This window comes from Hemiscyllium ocellatum, chromosome 8 (genome assembly GCF_020745735.1).
Source record: "Hemiscyllium ocellatum isolate sHemOce1 chromosome 8, sHemOce1.pat.X.cur, whole genome shotgun sequence".
NCBI classification, from domain to species: domain Eukaryota; kingdom Metazoa; phylum Chordata; class Chondrichthyes; order Orectolobiformes; family Hemiscylliidae; genus Hemiscyllium; species Hemiscyllium ocellatum.
This window is the reverse complement of record NC_083408.1, coordinates 75,268,172-75,282,884: the sequence shown is the minus strand read 5'-3', so window position 1 is coordinate 75,282,884 and position 14,713 is coordinate 75,268,172. Positions and strand designations below refer to the sequence as shown.

The following is a 14,713-nucleotide window of genomic DNA, read 5'->3' as shown; positions in this document are numbered from 1 at the left end:
TGGGGCTGTTTTCCCTGGAGCATTGGAGGCTGAGGGATGACCTTACGGAGGTTTACAAAATCATGAGAGGCATGGATGGGATAAATAGACAAAGTCTTTTCACTGGGGTGGAGAAGTCTAGGACGAGAGGACATAGCTTAAGGCTGAGAGGGGAAAGACATAAAAGGTACCTAAGTTGCAACTTTTTCACATGGTTGTGTGTGTATGGAATGAACTGCCAGAGGAAGTGGTGGAGGCAGGTACAAATGTAACATTTAAAAGGCATCTGGATGGGTTATACATAGGAAGGATTTGGAGGGATATGGGCTGGTTGCTGGCAAATGGGACTAGATTAGGTAAGGGTATCTGGTCGGCATGGATGAGTTTGACTGAAGGATCGATTTCTGTGCTGTACATCTCTAAGACTCTGTCATTTGCCTCACTAATTGCTTGCTTATCCGTATGCTACCTTTGCGTTCATTGTGAGAGTGCACCCAAGTATCTCTGAACATCACATTGAAAGATTTCTCGCATTTAAAAAAAAATGTCATTTTCAATTCTTTCTACTGAAGTGTATAACCACAACTTAATTCATTTCTGTCATCATGTTGCCCATTCAATTAACCCACCTTTTCTAACTTGTGTTGTCTCTCATCTTAAATGTTCACCTAGCTTTGTAACATCAACCAATATCGACACATTATTCTTCATCTTTTTAAGTTATTAATACTTGTTGCAAAAAGCTGAAGCTCCGGTACTGATACCTGTTGAATTCCACTAATTACAATTTGCCAACTTGAAAAATCTCTGTTTCTGGCTGCTCATAAGCAGTCCCAAATCCATGAGCCTTTCTTCTGTTCATTCTCCTTTGATGTGGCACATTATCAAATGGCTGTTTTAAAATCCAAGTATACATTGCCTCCTGGAAGGGCTCTTGGGGGGCAGTTGCAATATCTCTATACTAGGCCAGAAGGGTGGGTTCAAATACCACCTACTCCAAGAGTGAATAAATAACATCTCTGAACAGGTTCACTAGAAAATATCTACAACATCTACCGATTTTCCATATTCACCCATTCTCAAAAGAATGTCAGTAAAATTGTCAAATATGTTTTCCATTTAGTAAAAGCACATTGACTTTGTCTGATCATGATCATGATTTTTAAGTGCATTGTTAAGACTTACTAATAATAGATTTTAACACTTCTCTCTGACAAGTGATGTCAGACATAACTTGTCTGTTGTTTTCAGTTTTCTCTCTACTTACTTTGAATAGCAATGTCATGTTTGATAACTTCCAAATTGCTGGGATTGCTTTAAATTCTATTGAACTTTGGAAAGCTATAACCAATGCAATTATGTCTTTTAGAATCTCAGGATGTGAGCCATCCAGTTCTGAGAAATTGTCAGCTTTCAGTCTCTAAGTTTCTCCAATAACTTTTCTTGTTGCTATTAATTACCATAAGTTCTTCACTCTTACTAGCCCCTTGGGAATCTTCTATTTCTGCCTTCTATTGTGAAGGCAGACACAAAATTCTTCAACATCTGTGCAGTTTCCTTATTTCCACATGCCAGTTAATGACCAATGATTACTTTAACTGCTGTCTTTCTTTATACAGTATTTACTTTTAAAGGTTCTTCCAATTTATTACTATATTCCTGACAAGGTTTCTCATGTTATCAACTTTTCAACATTTTAAGCTCTTTAAGCTTTCTAAAACTCTTCCAATTCTATGGTTACCAGTATAATTGCAAAATTATGAACCCCTTTTAAACTAATATTTTCCTTAATTAAAAATAAGAAATACTGGAAAACCTCAACAGATGGAACCTTCATAACTCCTAAATGATATAGGAATAGCCAAGTCAATTGGGAAAACAAGTCAAGCTCGGCAGAAATGAGGTTCTCAACTTCAAGAAAAGTAATCCAAGTCTGCAACAAGCATTGAACAGTGAGATGATAATCTCACTAATGAGTGGCGCAAAGTCTATTTGTATCAAATTGTATATATTAGCATGCAGTTTTTACCTAATATCACCTCATTAATGTGCAATTTTCCATCCTCCAAGGTGGCTGAGAGGGATTAGATGATGACAATTCCCAACTTGAAGGTCAAAGTGGGTACCAGGTGATTCCAACTCACCACTTGCTCCTCTAGGTTTTTATTTTGGAAAAGAGTCACCAGAGTCTCAGGGTGCAGTCAATGGGCAATGATTGTCTGCACTCCTTTTCCATGGACTTTGGCATTAGACCAGCCTCACCGCACCCGCACGGCACACGTCTGGTCTTCTTATAGAATAGTTCTTCACTGCAATGCTGCAGTGTCAAGTACATTGGTACCTTTCATTGTAATGCTGCTGCCAGGACACTTTGTGCAGAGGGGTGGGTACCCATCTCATGATCAGGTAATAACATTCTCTGATTAAAAAGGAAGAACCTAAAATGGCTACAATGGACATCTTACCATAGATTGAGCAAACAAACTTCAGGAACCATCCATGCTGAAATGACCATTTCTATCTAAAGATCTCAAAAGTGGACAAATGAGCACAGTGGCTCAGTGGTTAGCACTGCTGCCTCACAGCACCAAGGTCCTAGGTTACATTATAGCCTCAGGCGACTGTGTGGAGTTTGCACATACTCCCCATACTCTGTGTGGGTTTCTTCCCATAGTCTAAAGGCATGCAGGGCAGGTGAATTGGCCATGCTAAATTGCCCATAGTGTTAGGTGCATTAGTTGGAAGGTAATGGGTCTGGGTGGGTTACTCTTCAGAGAGTCGGTGTGGGCTGAAGGGCCTGTTTCCACACTGTAGGGAATGTTAAAAACGGAATTTACGTCTCCTACTTTAATTTATGACTTTGTATGATAATTTCATATATTGGGAGATGAAAGGCCTATTTGCAAGTTAGCCAGCTTGGAAAGACAATGGAGATGGACTTTAAAATACACACTGAACTATATTGCAACAGCTGCTTTTGAGCAGCAGAATAGAGAGAAGGAAAAATAAATCTGTGATGACAAGGGATGGAACTCTCTCTTTCCTCGCCTGTTTCTGTCATTATCTTGGAATCCAGCACCCAATGAGAAAGCAAATTAGGGAAATAGCTATTCACTGAGAACACAAAGCTATTTAAAGATTCTGCTGCTGTTGGATTCAAGTTAAGCGCTAAAACATGGTGGTCTCTAGTTAGAGTTGATTAACAACTCACAGGCTCTAAGGACTGTGTGATCTTTATTTTCCCTGTCTGACCTAGAGACCAATTTGAAATTTATTACCTGTATTTGGGTTTGCATTTGATGTTATGGTTTTAGTATCTTTCAGTCATGTTAATCGATAATAAAATTTCTCTTTTACACAAGTAATGCTTGGTAATTGACCCCTTCATTTTCTTTTGCACTACATTTAATTGAAGTGTGATAGTTGCATTCTAAAAGATAGTAAAAAAACTGTGATAAACCGAGAGGGGAATTAAAAAGATGCAAACCGATTTACCTCTCCTCACCCAACCATAACAAATGAAGAACAAAAAGATGGAAAAGTATAAAGAAACTGAAGGTCCATAAATAAATAGTGATAAAATAGAGGAGCTTTATTTTGCTTTGCCATTTGTTGTTTTAACATATGTATCTATTTCTCACTGTCTTCAAACCAGTGAGACAGACCACCAACCAGAATCTGTTCCAAAATGCTCTTGTGTGTTTAATGAACTTCAGAACGTTCTTTGATCTTCAAAGGCATCACATCTGTACTTGACTGTGTTTTCACCAAATGTTCACATTGAGCTATTTCCAGATGGGGGCCACTGTACATTGCTTAGGGATTGAATGCAGATGCTCATTATTACTTCCTAATGGCTGCCAGGTCAAAATCACACAGCTCTGCACACATTGGAGTTTGATTCTGGGGTTTTCAGGTTTGAAAGAATTGTTCTAATTACTTTAAATTAAACCTTGATTCATGTATTATTACACTTAATAAATATTCAGTTCACAAAATTCTATGGTCTGCTATCCGTCCTATATCATGAAAGATTCTGGTATGTAGTATTTTATAGTTGCTATATACATGAAGCTCCTCCCAAATGCTGAGGTCATTACTGTAGCTGACTATCATTTGGGGAAATGCCATTCTAATAAAATCTAGCAATACAATATGTAATGGTCTCTCATTGTAAATCACTGCTAAATCAGATCCAGGTAATACCTTCTATTTATACAATTGCATTTTAGTAGGGATGATTGTGATGGTGATCAGAAGGGATGGCTAACTTTCATTTCGAATCCACAGCACAAGTGTGGTGGTTTTTTCATTGCCTCATCTTGAGATTCAGATGGCTGGACTTTTTTCTAAGAATCTTGTTATTTATTTTTGAGGCATTGAGAAAGCTCACAAATAGCTCTTTAGAAAACCAAGGATCTGGTGTTGACATTTAGAAGTTCCACAGAAGGAAGGAAATCTGACAAAAGGTTGATACCGACAAATCAAGTCTGTAATTATTAGTTTTACTTTAACAATTACTCAGTTAATTTGTTACTCTTGTGTAATCAGAGAATTGTGGCAGTACAAATACAGACCACAAATGATCCAATGTGGTATAATTCACTTCTGACTGTACTGCAAAAGTCAAATGGTTATGATAGCAACTAATTCCCCACAAATTGTTTCACTGTAAATTAATAATCTCTAGTCTCTCCACAGTGGCTGATTTCTGAACATAATGCTACTGCAAAAACCGCAAATTAAGTAGGGATTAATTTTCTATGTCAGTGCTAAACTCTTTTAGTGCCATGTATCATGTTTAAATTATTTATTATCTTTTCAAAAAAATTAAAACTGAATTTCACCCTGAAAGTTGCTCTGTACACAAACAATGAATATGTAAATGTGAAAGTGAGCTGAATGAGCAAATTAATTTGTAAAGTGATACACATCTATCAATTCCAATTAAGTGCACAGTAAAATCGTCTCTGAACTGAGACCTATATAATGTGATTTACTCTGTGGTGCAATAATATTGGACCTCATCAGTGGGATTCACAGCAGTATTAATTTAAGGTTAATTAAATAAAATACTTTCCTTGCTAAAAACTCTCAGTCTGAAGGTTTGAGAGTAGCTGTGTAATAAGCTTATAGCCTGACTGTAGAATATATGTGTACTTAATCCTTTTGGGTACCAGGCAAGATGAACCTATTAACGCAGTGGTCAGTGGTTGTTATCTAGGTACAAGTGGGAGGCATAATGATTATAGTTTCAATATGTTGATCTTTATTGTGCAAGATTGAATTCCTTATCATTCTCTAACAGTCAATGTGGAGTTGTTTGTAGTGCCTTCATCTGAAATGTACCAGAAGCTGGATGAAAAAAAAAGATTAGTGTCGGGAATCACTGGTTTGTTCATTCAACTAAGACTGTACTATAATACATCAGCAAAATAAATTGAAAATTGTAATTAAGATGGAGTTAATTGGATACATTGAAATTGTATGGGAACATTGCAATTCTGTTTATAGACTAATAGCTCCATTGGAATAACTGAAAGCTTGCACAAAATGATATGAATTATAAACCTGACCTCATTCAGTTTATATGAGTAATGAAAACTTCGAATCTGCCACTTCTGAGAGTCTTGCTATTTAAAGTAGTTGTTTCATTTATTTTAAGATTTGTTTGGTTTCTAGTTCTGTCTTTTCATACTGCTGTCAATACTAACAGTATTCACTGATGAGGACAGATGCTGAGTGAGGTAGTCATGAAAGCATGGATTGTATGAGATTTAATTTCCTGCACATCTTCTCTGTTGCCTGTTGCCTGCTTGATTTCTTGCACTCAGTTATAAGGCAAGTTTAACATGCATTATTTGAGTGAAAAGCTGAGACTTTATAGCTTAACATGTCATCGCTGAGAGAAAGGTTGCAAACTTATACATTAAATAAATGTAAAATCATGATTTTTGTGCTGAAAATATACTTTTTTTTCTTCTGTTGTTTTTGAATATTAACTGTACTGGTGCTTACATAGAGTACACCACATGGAAAGACCATAACAGATATAGAAGCAATGAGGCCATTTGACCCTTCCAATCTGCTCGGCCATCATGGCTGATATGTTTCTCAGCCCCATTCTCCTACCTTCTACCTAGTAGCCTTCGATGCCCTTATTAATCAAGAACCAATCTATCTATGTGTTAAATACACTCAATGACTTGGCCTCCACAGCCCTCTGTGGCAATGAGTTTCTCAAATAAACTACCCTCTGGCTGAAGAAATTTCCCCTCATCTTGAGGGTCCCCCCCTTCACTCCGAGGCTGTCCCCTTGGGTCCTAATCTCTCCTTCTAATGGAGCTCTCTATTGAGGCCTCTTGGTATTCTGCAAGTTTCAATGACATTCCCTCTCATCCCTCTAAACTCCATCGAGTACAGAGCCAGAGTCCTCAACACTCTTCATATGACAAGCCCTTCATCGCCGTGATCATTCTTGCAAACTCCTCTGGATACCCTCCAACACCAGCACATCCTTCTTTAGATATGGAGCCCAATATTGCCATTTTTAAATGGGATATGGCACCAATGGCAAGGCTCTAAATGTTGTAAAATTACATGGTCCTCAGCAGACTAGCTTTTAATTTGAGATGTTATTGATTTCAGACTTAACCATCTGCCATGTTGGGATTCAAACATATGTACCAAATAATTATTAGGAGGAGAAAGTGAGGTCTGCAGATGCTGGAGATCAGAGCTGAAAATGTGTTGCTGGAAAAGCGCAGCAGGTCAGGCAGCATCCAAGGAACAGGAAATTTGACGTTTCGGGCATAAGCCCTTCATAAGGAATCTTGATGAATGGCTTATGCCCGAAACGTCGAATTTCCTGTTCCTTGGATGCTGCCTGACCTGCTGCGCTTTTCCAGCAACACATTTTCAGCTCTGGATTATTAGGCCAGTGACATTACAACTAGGCCACCACTTCCCAAAGTGACATAGCAATTATGTCATTATTAGCCTACCAATACTTCTGTAGGTTACCCAAAGAAAAACCCTTACTGTCCTCTCCGTACCTAAAGTGACATCTGAACTCTGCCAGAGAATAATGTAAAAAAACCTAAAGAATTGCAGATACTGAAAACGCACCCTTTTAGGGGCATACCCTTGCTTCTTCAAACTAAGGGCTCTTGTGATAGTGTCCCTACCTCTAAGTCGGGAAGGCCCATATTCAAGTCCTACCTGATCCAGAGATGTGTAAACAGGTTGTTCAGAAAAATAGGTTATATAAAAAGTTGATACTTGTGGGCAGAGGTATAGTACTTACCCCTGAAATGGAAAGCCTGGCTTCAAATCCAACCTGCAATGATTGTAATGAGCCAAGTACAAAATATAAATGGACTTTTATATTTGTCCGAAACGTCGATTTTCCTGCTCCTCGGATGCTGTCTGAACTGCTGTGCTTTTCCAGCACCACTATAATCTAGACTCTGGTTTCCAGCATCTGCAGTCATTGTTTTTACCTAAATGGACTGTTAATCTGGTCCAGTCAGGGAACTCTGGCTGACAGATAAGAACAGGAGTGTCGACCGACTGCCTGCCCCTCTTCTGTGGTTATGTTAGAGCCTGGGTGTCTCTGGAGAAAGGAGCACATGGTGTCCACCAACACCCTGGAGTTGTTCAGGGAGAGGTGGGAGCCGCAGGGAGTGGAATGTATTATTTTCTTGTCCAACTCTATTTTGATTTAATCCCGGCCCTACCCTTCACTGTTTGATCACACAGCATTGCCCTTTGATGTGAAGGGCACTGCTTATCACTGGCCACTCAGGTGTTTCCTTTCTTCCTGGTGGTGGAAACTGAATAAAGATTCATGCACCTTGTGTCTTTCACTGTGTCTCACACCTGCACACACACAACATGGGTGCTGGGGAAAAATGTAAGCACTACCGCAGTTAGGCAGAAATGTGGGGGTAAAAGAAAAAAACAAGGAAGAAATAAAAGAAAAAGAAGAACAGGTTTGTTGGACATCCTGTTAATCTGAGAGCTGGCTTTGATGGAGCTGGATCAGTGTCAAAGACCTTCCACATGTAAATAAAGGGTGACTTGGTGACGGGATACTGGCCTCAGTGGAGCTATTTCATCACTTGCTCCAGAGGTGTGTAATAACCTCTGAGTAGGTTGATTGGAAAATTAGGCTATGCAGGATTGATGTGAATTACTGCGTTTAGGTTAGGTATGAGATACATTCACTCAAAGGAGTTTCCAGTATGTTCTGCCTTCATCTGGTTTAACTTCAAGGTATTAAAACTGGCTTCGGACAATCACAGTTAATTCACTGTATTGTGCCAGTACTTGGAAAATGGTCTTTGCTTTTCTATTCCCTTATGATGAAACTGCAAGATACATTACAATTGACAGAATTTAATCCATCAAGTGACTGTTCAATTACAAAATCAGAAATTGCTGGTTAAACTCAGGAGGTCAGGCTGCATCCGTGGAGAGAAAGCTGAGTTGACATTTTGGGTCTAGTGAGCCTTCTTCAGAACTGATTGTGGCTTGGTTAGTATATATGCAAAAGAAGGGGTAGGGAAAGGAGAAAGGAGTAAATACTAGATGGAGATGGAGCACAGAGAGAGAGAGAGAGAGAGAAGACAGTTGGGCAGACAAAGGAGTGGGTAAAGGTCATCCTGGGAAAATGAATAGCTGCTAATGGAGATCGTTTGTGGCTGATGATGGATTGTTTGTGGTTGCAGCCCATGTGATGACAGAGCCTGGTTTGTGGGGGTTTGGGTAAGGACATAGGGCCTGAGCACTTTCTAAAATTGAGTGTGATTTTGAGTCCTGATGGTTACAGGGCTTCCAAGTCGAAAATGAGATGTTAGTCCTTTATCTGAATTTCTTGCTTTATAACTTTGCTCTGATAGGAGAATAACATTAAACCGTTAGAATATTTGTAATTGTTGATTGGCCTGTAAAGACAATAGTGAAAAAATGTGTTGTTCAATGCTGGTTTTGTGTACTAACCTGATTATAATGCTTTCCTTTCAGGTGAAGGTAATGGTACGGATTTGTCCTTCACAAGGAGCAAACGATACATCAGAGTCAATGTCGTTCCTGAAAGTAGACTCTCGCAAAAAACAAATAACCCTTTATGACCCCTCAGTGAGTGGTCATTCTGGTTCTGCCCACAGACGAGCCCCAGCTGTTGCTGCTCCAAAAATGTTTGCATTTGATGCAGTTTTTACCCAAGATGCCTCACAAGTGAGTAGGACAACAAAAGACATTGATTAAATTAATTATTATTTATTGGCTTGTATTAGTATCGTATTAATTTCTACTTTCATTTATGTGCCCACAGAAATTCGTTAATGTGTTTTCTTCATTTATCTTAATATTCCTAGGCTGAGGTCTGCTCAGGAACAGTGGCAGAAGTAATTCAGTCTGTTGTGAATGGTGCCGATGGCTGCATATTTTGCTTTGGTCATGTCAAGCTTGGTAAGCTCCCAAATTTGTTACTGTTAATTACAATGCCAGACTGGTAATTACATGCTGTCAGATTTTGCAACACTAAACCTGAAAGCATGTGACTATTTTCTTTTCAATTACTTTGTAGACTTGTTAAGTTCTGCTTCTAAATCAATTTTTGAAATGTTCATAAGACCGTGAGAGGATTTAAAATTTAATAATCAAAATAGATTTTCCATTTTTCCTAGATTTGCATTAAAGTAAATATATCATAAAGTTTACTTTTCAGCTGTTCACTATGACTCAGTGGTTATCACTGCGACCTCTCAGTGTCAGGGACCCAGGAGGTCATGTTGCGTCTGTACAGGACATTGGTTAGGCCACTTTTGGAATATTGCATGTACATCTGGTCTACTTCCTATTGGAAGGACATGGTGAAACTTGAAAGGGTTCAGGAAAGATTTACAAGTATATTGCCAGAGTTGGAGGATTTGAGCTATAGGGAGAGGTTGAATAGGCTGGGGCTGTATTCTCCGGAACTTTGGAGGCTAAGGGGTGACGTTATAAAGGTTTGTAAAATCATGAGGGGCATGGATAAGATAAATAGACAAAGTCTCTTCCCTGGGGTGGGGGAGTCCAGAATTAGAAGGCATAGATTTAGGGTGAGAGGGGAAAGATATAAAGGAGACCTGAGGGGCAACTTTTTCAGGCAGAGGGTGGTACGTGTATGGAATGAGCTGCCAGAGGAAGTGGTGGAGCAGAGCAGATTGTAACATTTAAAAGGCATCTGGATGGGTATATGAATGGGAATGGTTTGGAGGTATATAGGCCGGGGGCTGGCAAAAGGGACTAGATTGGGTTGGGATATCTGGTCGGCATGGACAGGTCGGACCGAAGTTTCAGTTTCTGTGCTGTACATCTCCATGACTCTACAATTGATTCTAGGTTTGGGCGAACATCTGTATGGAGTTTGCACATTCTTCCCCTATCTGCGTGGGTTTCCTCTGGGTGCTCCAGTTTCCTCCCACTGTCCAAAGATGTGCAGATTAGATGGATTGATCTTGGTAAATTGCCCACTGGTGTACAGGGATATGTAGATTAAGTGGATTAGCCGTGGGAAATACAGGTTACAGGGAGCGAGTAGGGTCTGGGTCTGAGTGCAATTTTCCATGGGGGGTTGATGCAGATTCAATGGGCTGAATGACCTCTTTCCTCACTGTAAAAATTCTACGAATACTTCCAGACAAAAAAACAAAGAACTGTAGATGCCGGAAATCTGAATTAAAAACAGAAAATGCTGGAGAAACTCAGCAGGTCTGGCAGCATCTGTGGAGAGAAAACAAAGTTAACATTTCAGTTCTAGTGACTCTTCTTTGGAATATATTATTTCCTATTCATGTTTACCAACCACAGACATATTTCCCTTCCAATCTCACTTCTTTCATATTCAGCCCTGGAGGGGAAAAAAATTCTTGCCCCAAGTCACTTATAGCAACACTTTCAAACATAGCCTTTAGCATCCTTTCTTCACAATATTCTGCAGCAATCAATTTGTTCAGCCACACTTTCATCTCCACGCTTGATATCTTCTTCCTTAGTGAACTCTTTATTATCATTATCTTCCTGTTTGTTAGTCCTTCTGCGGACCTGATTACTCCCTGAAATCCAAAAGACACGGACTGGAGCACAGCTTTATCCATCTATTGCCATAACTCCACAGGACATATCAAATGTTTCCGGGTCTCAAAATTCCTTGCTAAAATGACTCACTGCTGCAAACACATCCTAGAAAGCAAAGGAACGCCATTGTTTCTCTTTCCAGAGTGAATTGCACCTTATACACTTCACCCTATCTTCTCCATCTTCCAATGAATCCAAAGAATTCAGGGACTTCTTTGTCACCAAGATTTGTTCACTGGGTTTTCTTGCCTTTCCTTGACTATTATGGCAGATGTTCCCTAGGCAGCCCATGTCATTGACTTGAACTCTCACCTTTCTCCAATGTCTCTCTAATCTCTTGTTACATTGCTTTCAAACCACAAAACTACACAAGGTGCCGACATCTTGTATCCACAGTCTGTTTCCACTAAACTCTTGACCGCTCAGTCTTGCTTCTTGAATGCTGACATTGGAAGTGGTTTATTCTCTTTAGGTGTTGTCATCACCTCTTCTCAAAGAAAGGTCACCCTTACCCTCTCTACAGCATATTACCAAATACCCTGTCCTCACCAAGGATCTTGTGTCCTTCCAAACATCTGATTAACTTTCTCAGACTCTGTGCTAAAATTTCTTCAATTAGGTTTTTGTTTTCGCCACAGCACTGAACTGGCCCTATTTAAGTCACAAATGGCAATCTCTGTGACTGTGAATGTAACACATTGACCCTTCCACTGCTCTTTGATGTCCCCACAGACTTGGAGCGAATTGACCGTATGCCCCTCTAACATTGCCGGTACTTATTTGTCTAGTTGAATCCACTTTTTATTTATAGAAACAACAATAGTTTCTCTTTCCTCTCCTACATCATTACCCCTGCCCCTCCATTAGCTTCTTCCTCTGCTTTCCTCATGTGCTGCCCCTCAGTATCCTTCACACATATCTTTTGACTACTTAAAAATACAAGTTCAAGTTCTTACTTACTAGAATTGCAAATTAAACAGAAATAAATAATTCAAGATGAATAAATGCTTAAATTTGTGATTTCAGCTTCAAAGTATTAAACATAAAAATTATTTTAATCATATTAAAATCCCAATTCTAACCCTGACCACCAGTGGGATTGTGTTCTGGGTTTATGAGATTGATACCTGGAATGAGAAGGTTGTTTTATCAGGAAGATTGGGCAGACTGGGCTTGAGAGGTAATTTTATTGAAGTCAGTAAGATCCTCAACACCCTAGGTAAGGTGAACATGGAAATAATGTTTCCACTTGTCAGTGAGTTCTGAGCTTCAGGGCACTGTTTACAAGTTAGGGATTGCTCTTGGACAGTGAGAGCCTTTTTCCTCGGATGGCGATGGCTAGCATGGGGGGACATAGCTTTAAATTGAGGGGTTTTAGAAACTGTGTTCTTTGCTTTCATTGAACTCAGATTTTCTTGCCACTGCCCCCTAGGCACAGCTCCCAACTACTCTAACCCAATTGCTGCACACTAGTTATGGCAGGGAGGTTTGGTATGACAAACTAATTTAGTTATCTGCTCTTTCTGCAGCCTTTGGGGACCAGTATGAGGGGGAATGATCTTAATCTATGGAATAGAGACTGAAATTCCTAACGCTGCATTCGGGAAAGAGTCAATGTCACAACCCTAGTGGGCCTCTCAACCTCTTCACCACACTATTAGCATCGAAACTTAGCCTTTGTGGTCCTAAACTCTACAATTAATTCCCTCAATTTATTTGATTCTGCTTTTCTCTCTTTCTAAATCCTGCTTTTTTGATTTTACTCATGTTTCCTCATGTCTGCTTTGGCTTGGTGTCATTTTTAGTATTTTAGTGCTTCTGTGAAATTCCTTTGGCTATTTTCCTCTGGTATAGTCACTCTTTAATGCAAGTTATTGTGCTCGATACTTAGTGTTTTGAAGACAAATCTAAATGTTATATGAATTCCTCAGATCCTTTCTACCAATTTGTGGTCCTGTTTTTGTTCCTGCCTCATACGTCTGAACAGTTATCAATGTTTGACAGTGGAAATTGAACACGTACATGTAAAAACATCATATTAATATTGATGAGACCACAATCTGAGAAGAGTTGAAAGATTATTCTGCAAATAGGTCCATTTAACAAGTTTGATACAAAAGCCAGTAGGAATCACCCAAACACCAGGTTGCAAGAGTTCAGATTATAGCACTAGGTCTTTGCCATGTTTACAAAGCAGTCAAAAACAACCGGTGACCGGGGTTTCATATGGGTGATGAAGGTCTTGTCCACTGGTACAAGTTCTGCACCATTTTTCTCCAGGAAACATGTAATTATTTAATTTAAATTAGGCGCTGACCCAGTGAGAACAAGTTTCCCATCTGATTAATACCTCAGTATGATGGAAATCTTGCAACGTAGAACTACTGGCCAATCAGAGGGGCCTGCAGGAGGGATTGCCCCTGGATCCCTAAATACAAGTGAGTGTGAGAGGGTTGGGATCACGGCTGGGGTATAGCAGTGGTTGATAGGTGAGGGCAGGATGTTCAGACAAAGGCCATCTTGCTTCCCGCTTCCTGATGCTGGTTCCCTTAATCGGATTCAATTTGTCAGTGACTGAGGAACTCCCTTCACTGGTCACTCCCAAACCCAGACCAGGGTTACTGGCTGATGAGTCCTCTGGACACTGCTCCTTGTGTACCATTTCAGGGCCTTAATTGGCTTCCAGCAGGTAGGATGCTGACAAGCCTACCTGTCCTGGGCTTGAGGTGTGAAAGCAGCAAGATCTTTACCCTGTAACTTAATGTCTTCCCTCTGCCCCTTCTACTCTGAACCTTTCTCTGAGTTGGAGAGGGAAGTGAGGTTGAGTAGGTATGGTTTTAAATTTCACCTGGTATCTTTTATACTGACTCATTTAAAAAAAAATCTTTACCATTTGGATTGATAAGATTAGCTGCAACGTATTCTAATTTAAGTATCAATTGACCAGTGATGTGTTCCCTTTTATAGTATCAGTTGAGCTTCTTTTGTTGATACCTAAATTCAAAGTAGCTCTCTCTGTGTTTTGACGAGGATCACATTAGCCTCCACTACTAAGTAACTTATTTATATAGCTAGAGATGACACTTGAGAAAATAGAAGAGCATAGGATATATCATCTTGTGAACAATTGCATTCACACATTAACATACAGGAATTAAGAATGATCTGTTTGACCTCTACGAAATTTGCTAAGTAGCAAAATATTCAGACACATAATACTACCATATGTAAATGAGTGGGCAAACAGTGAGGTACTGCACTTGTACATGTGTGTCTATTGTAGAGAGTTATCACCAACAGCTAAGACACTGGGGAAGGTTCTCACTAACTACGTTGTTTGAAATCTAATGATACCTCTCCAGAAATCATAGAAAGTAGTGAATCATCTCATTTCTTCACCCAGTTTCACTGCCACTGTTTACATAAATCCTTTTAAGATGCATTTGTGGTCCATTTGACATAGATAGTTTTGGGAGATTGCAGGAAGGGATTGTGTTGTGCAGACCTGGGTTTCACTTGCAATATAGTCAATGAGGATGATACATTAGAGCTTTAAATATATCATTGTGGGAGCACGAGGAACTGAGATGCTTCTTCAGAGTGCAGATGG

The 14,713-nt window shown here is 39.6% G+C and overlaps 1 protein-coding gene across 4 annotated transcripts in view; it reads left to right on the top strand.

The window, feature by feature from the left end:
* kif26ab (kinesin family member 26Ab) overlaps positions 1-14,713 on the top strand; it is a 243,944-nt gene that overhangs the window by 178,559 nt on the left and 50,672 nt on the right. For all 4 annotated transcript variants that reach the window (XM_060829218.1, XM_060829219.1, XM_060829222.1 and 1 more), the window contains exons 6-7: positions 9,007-9,219; positions 9,360-9,453. In XM_060829218.1, the coding sequence (XP_060685201.1) occupies positions 9,007-9,219; positions 9,360-9,453 (307 nt within the window). The remainder of the gene's footprint in view (positions 1-9,006; positions 9,220-9,359; positions 9,454-14,713) is intronic.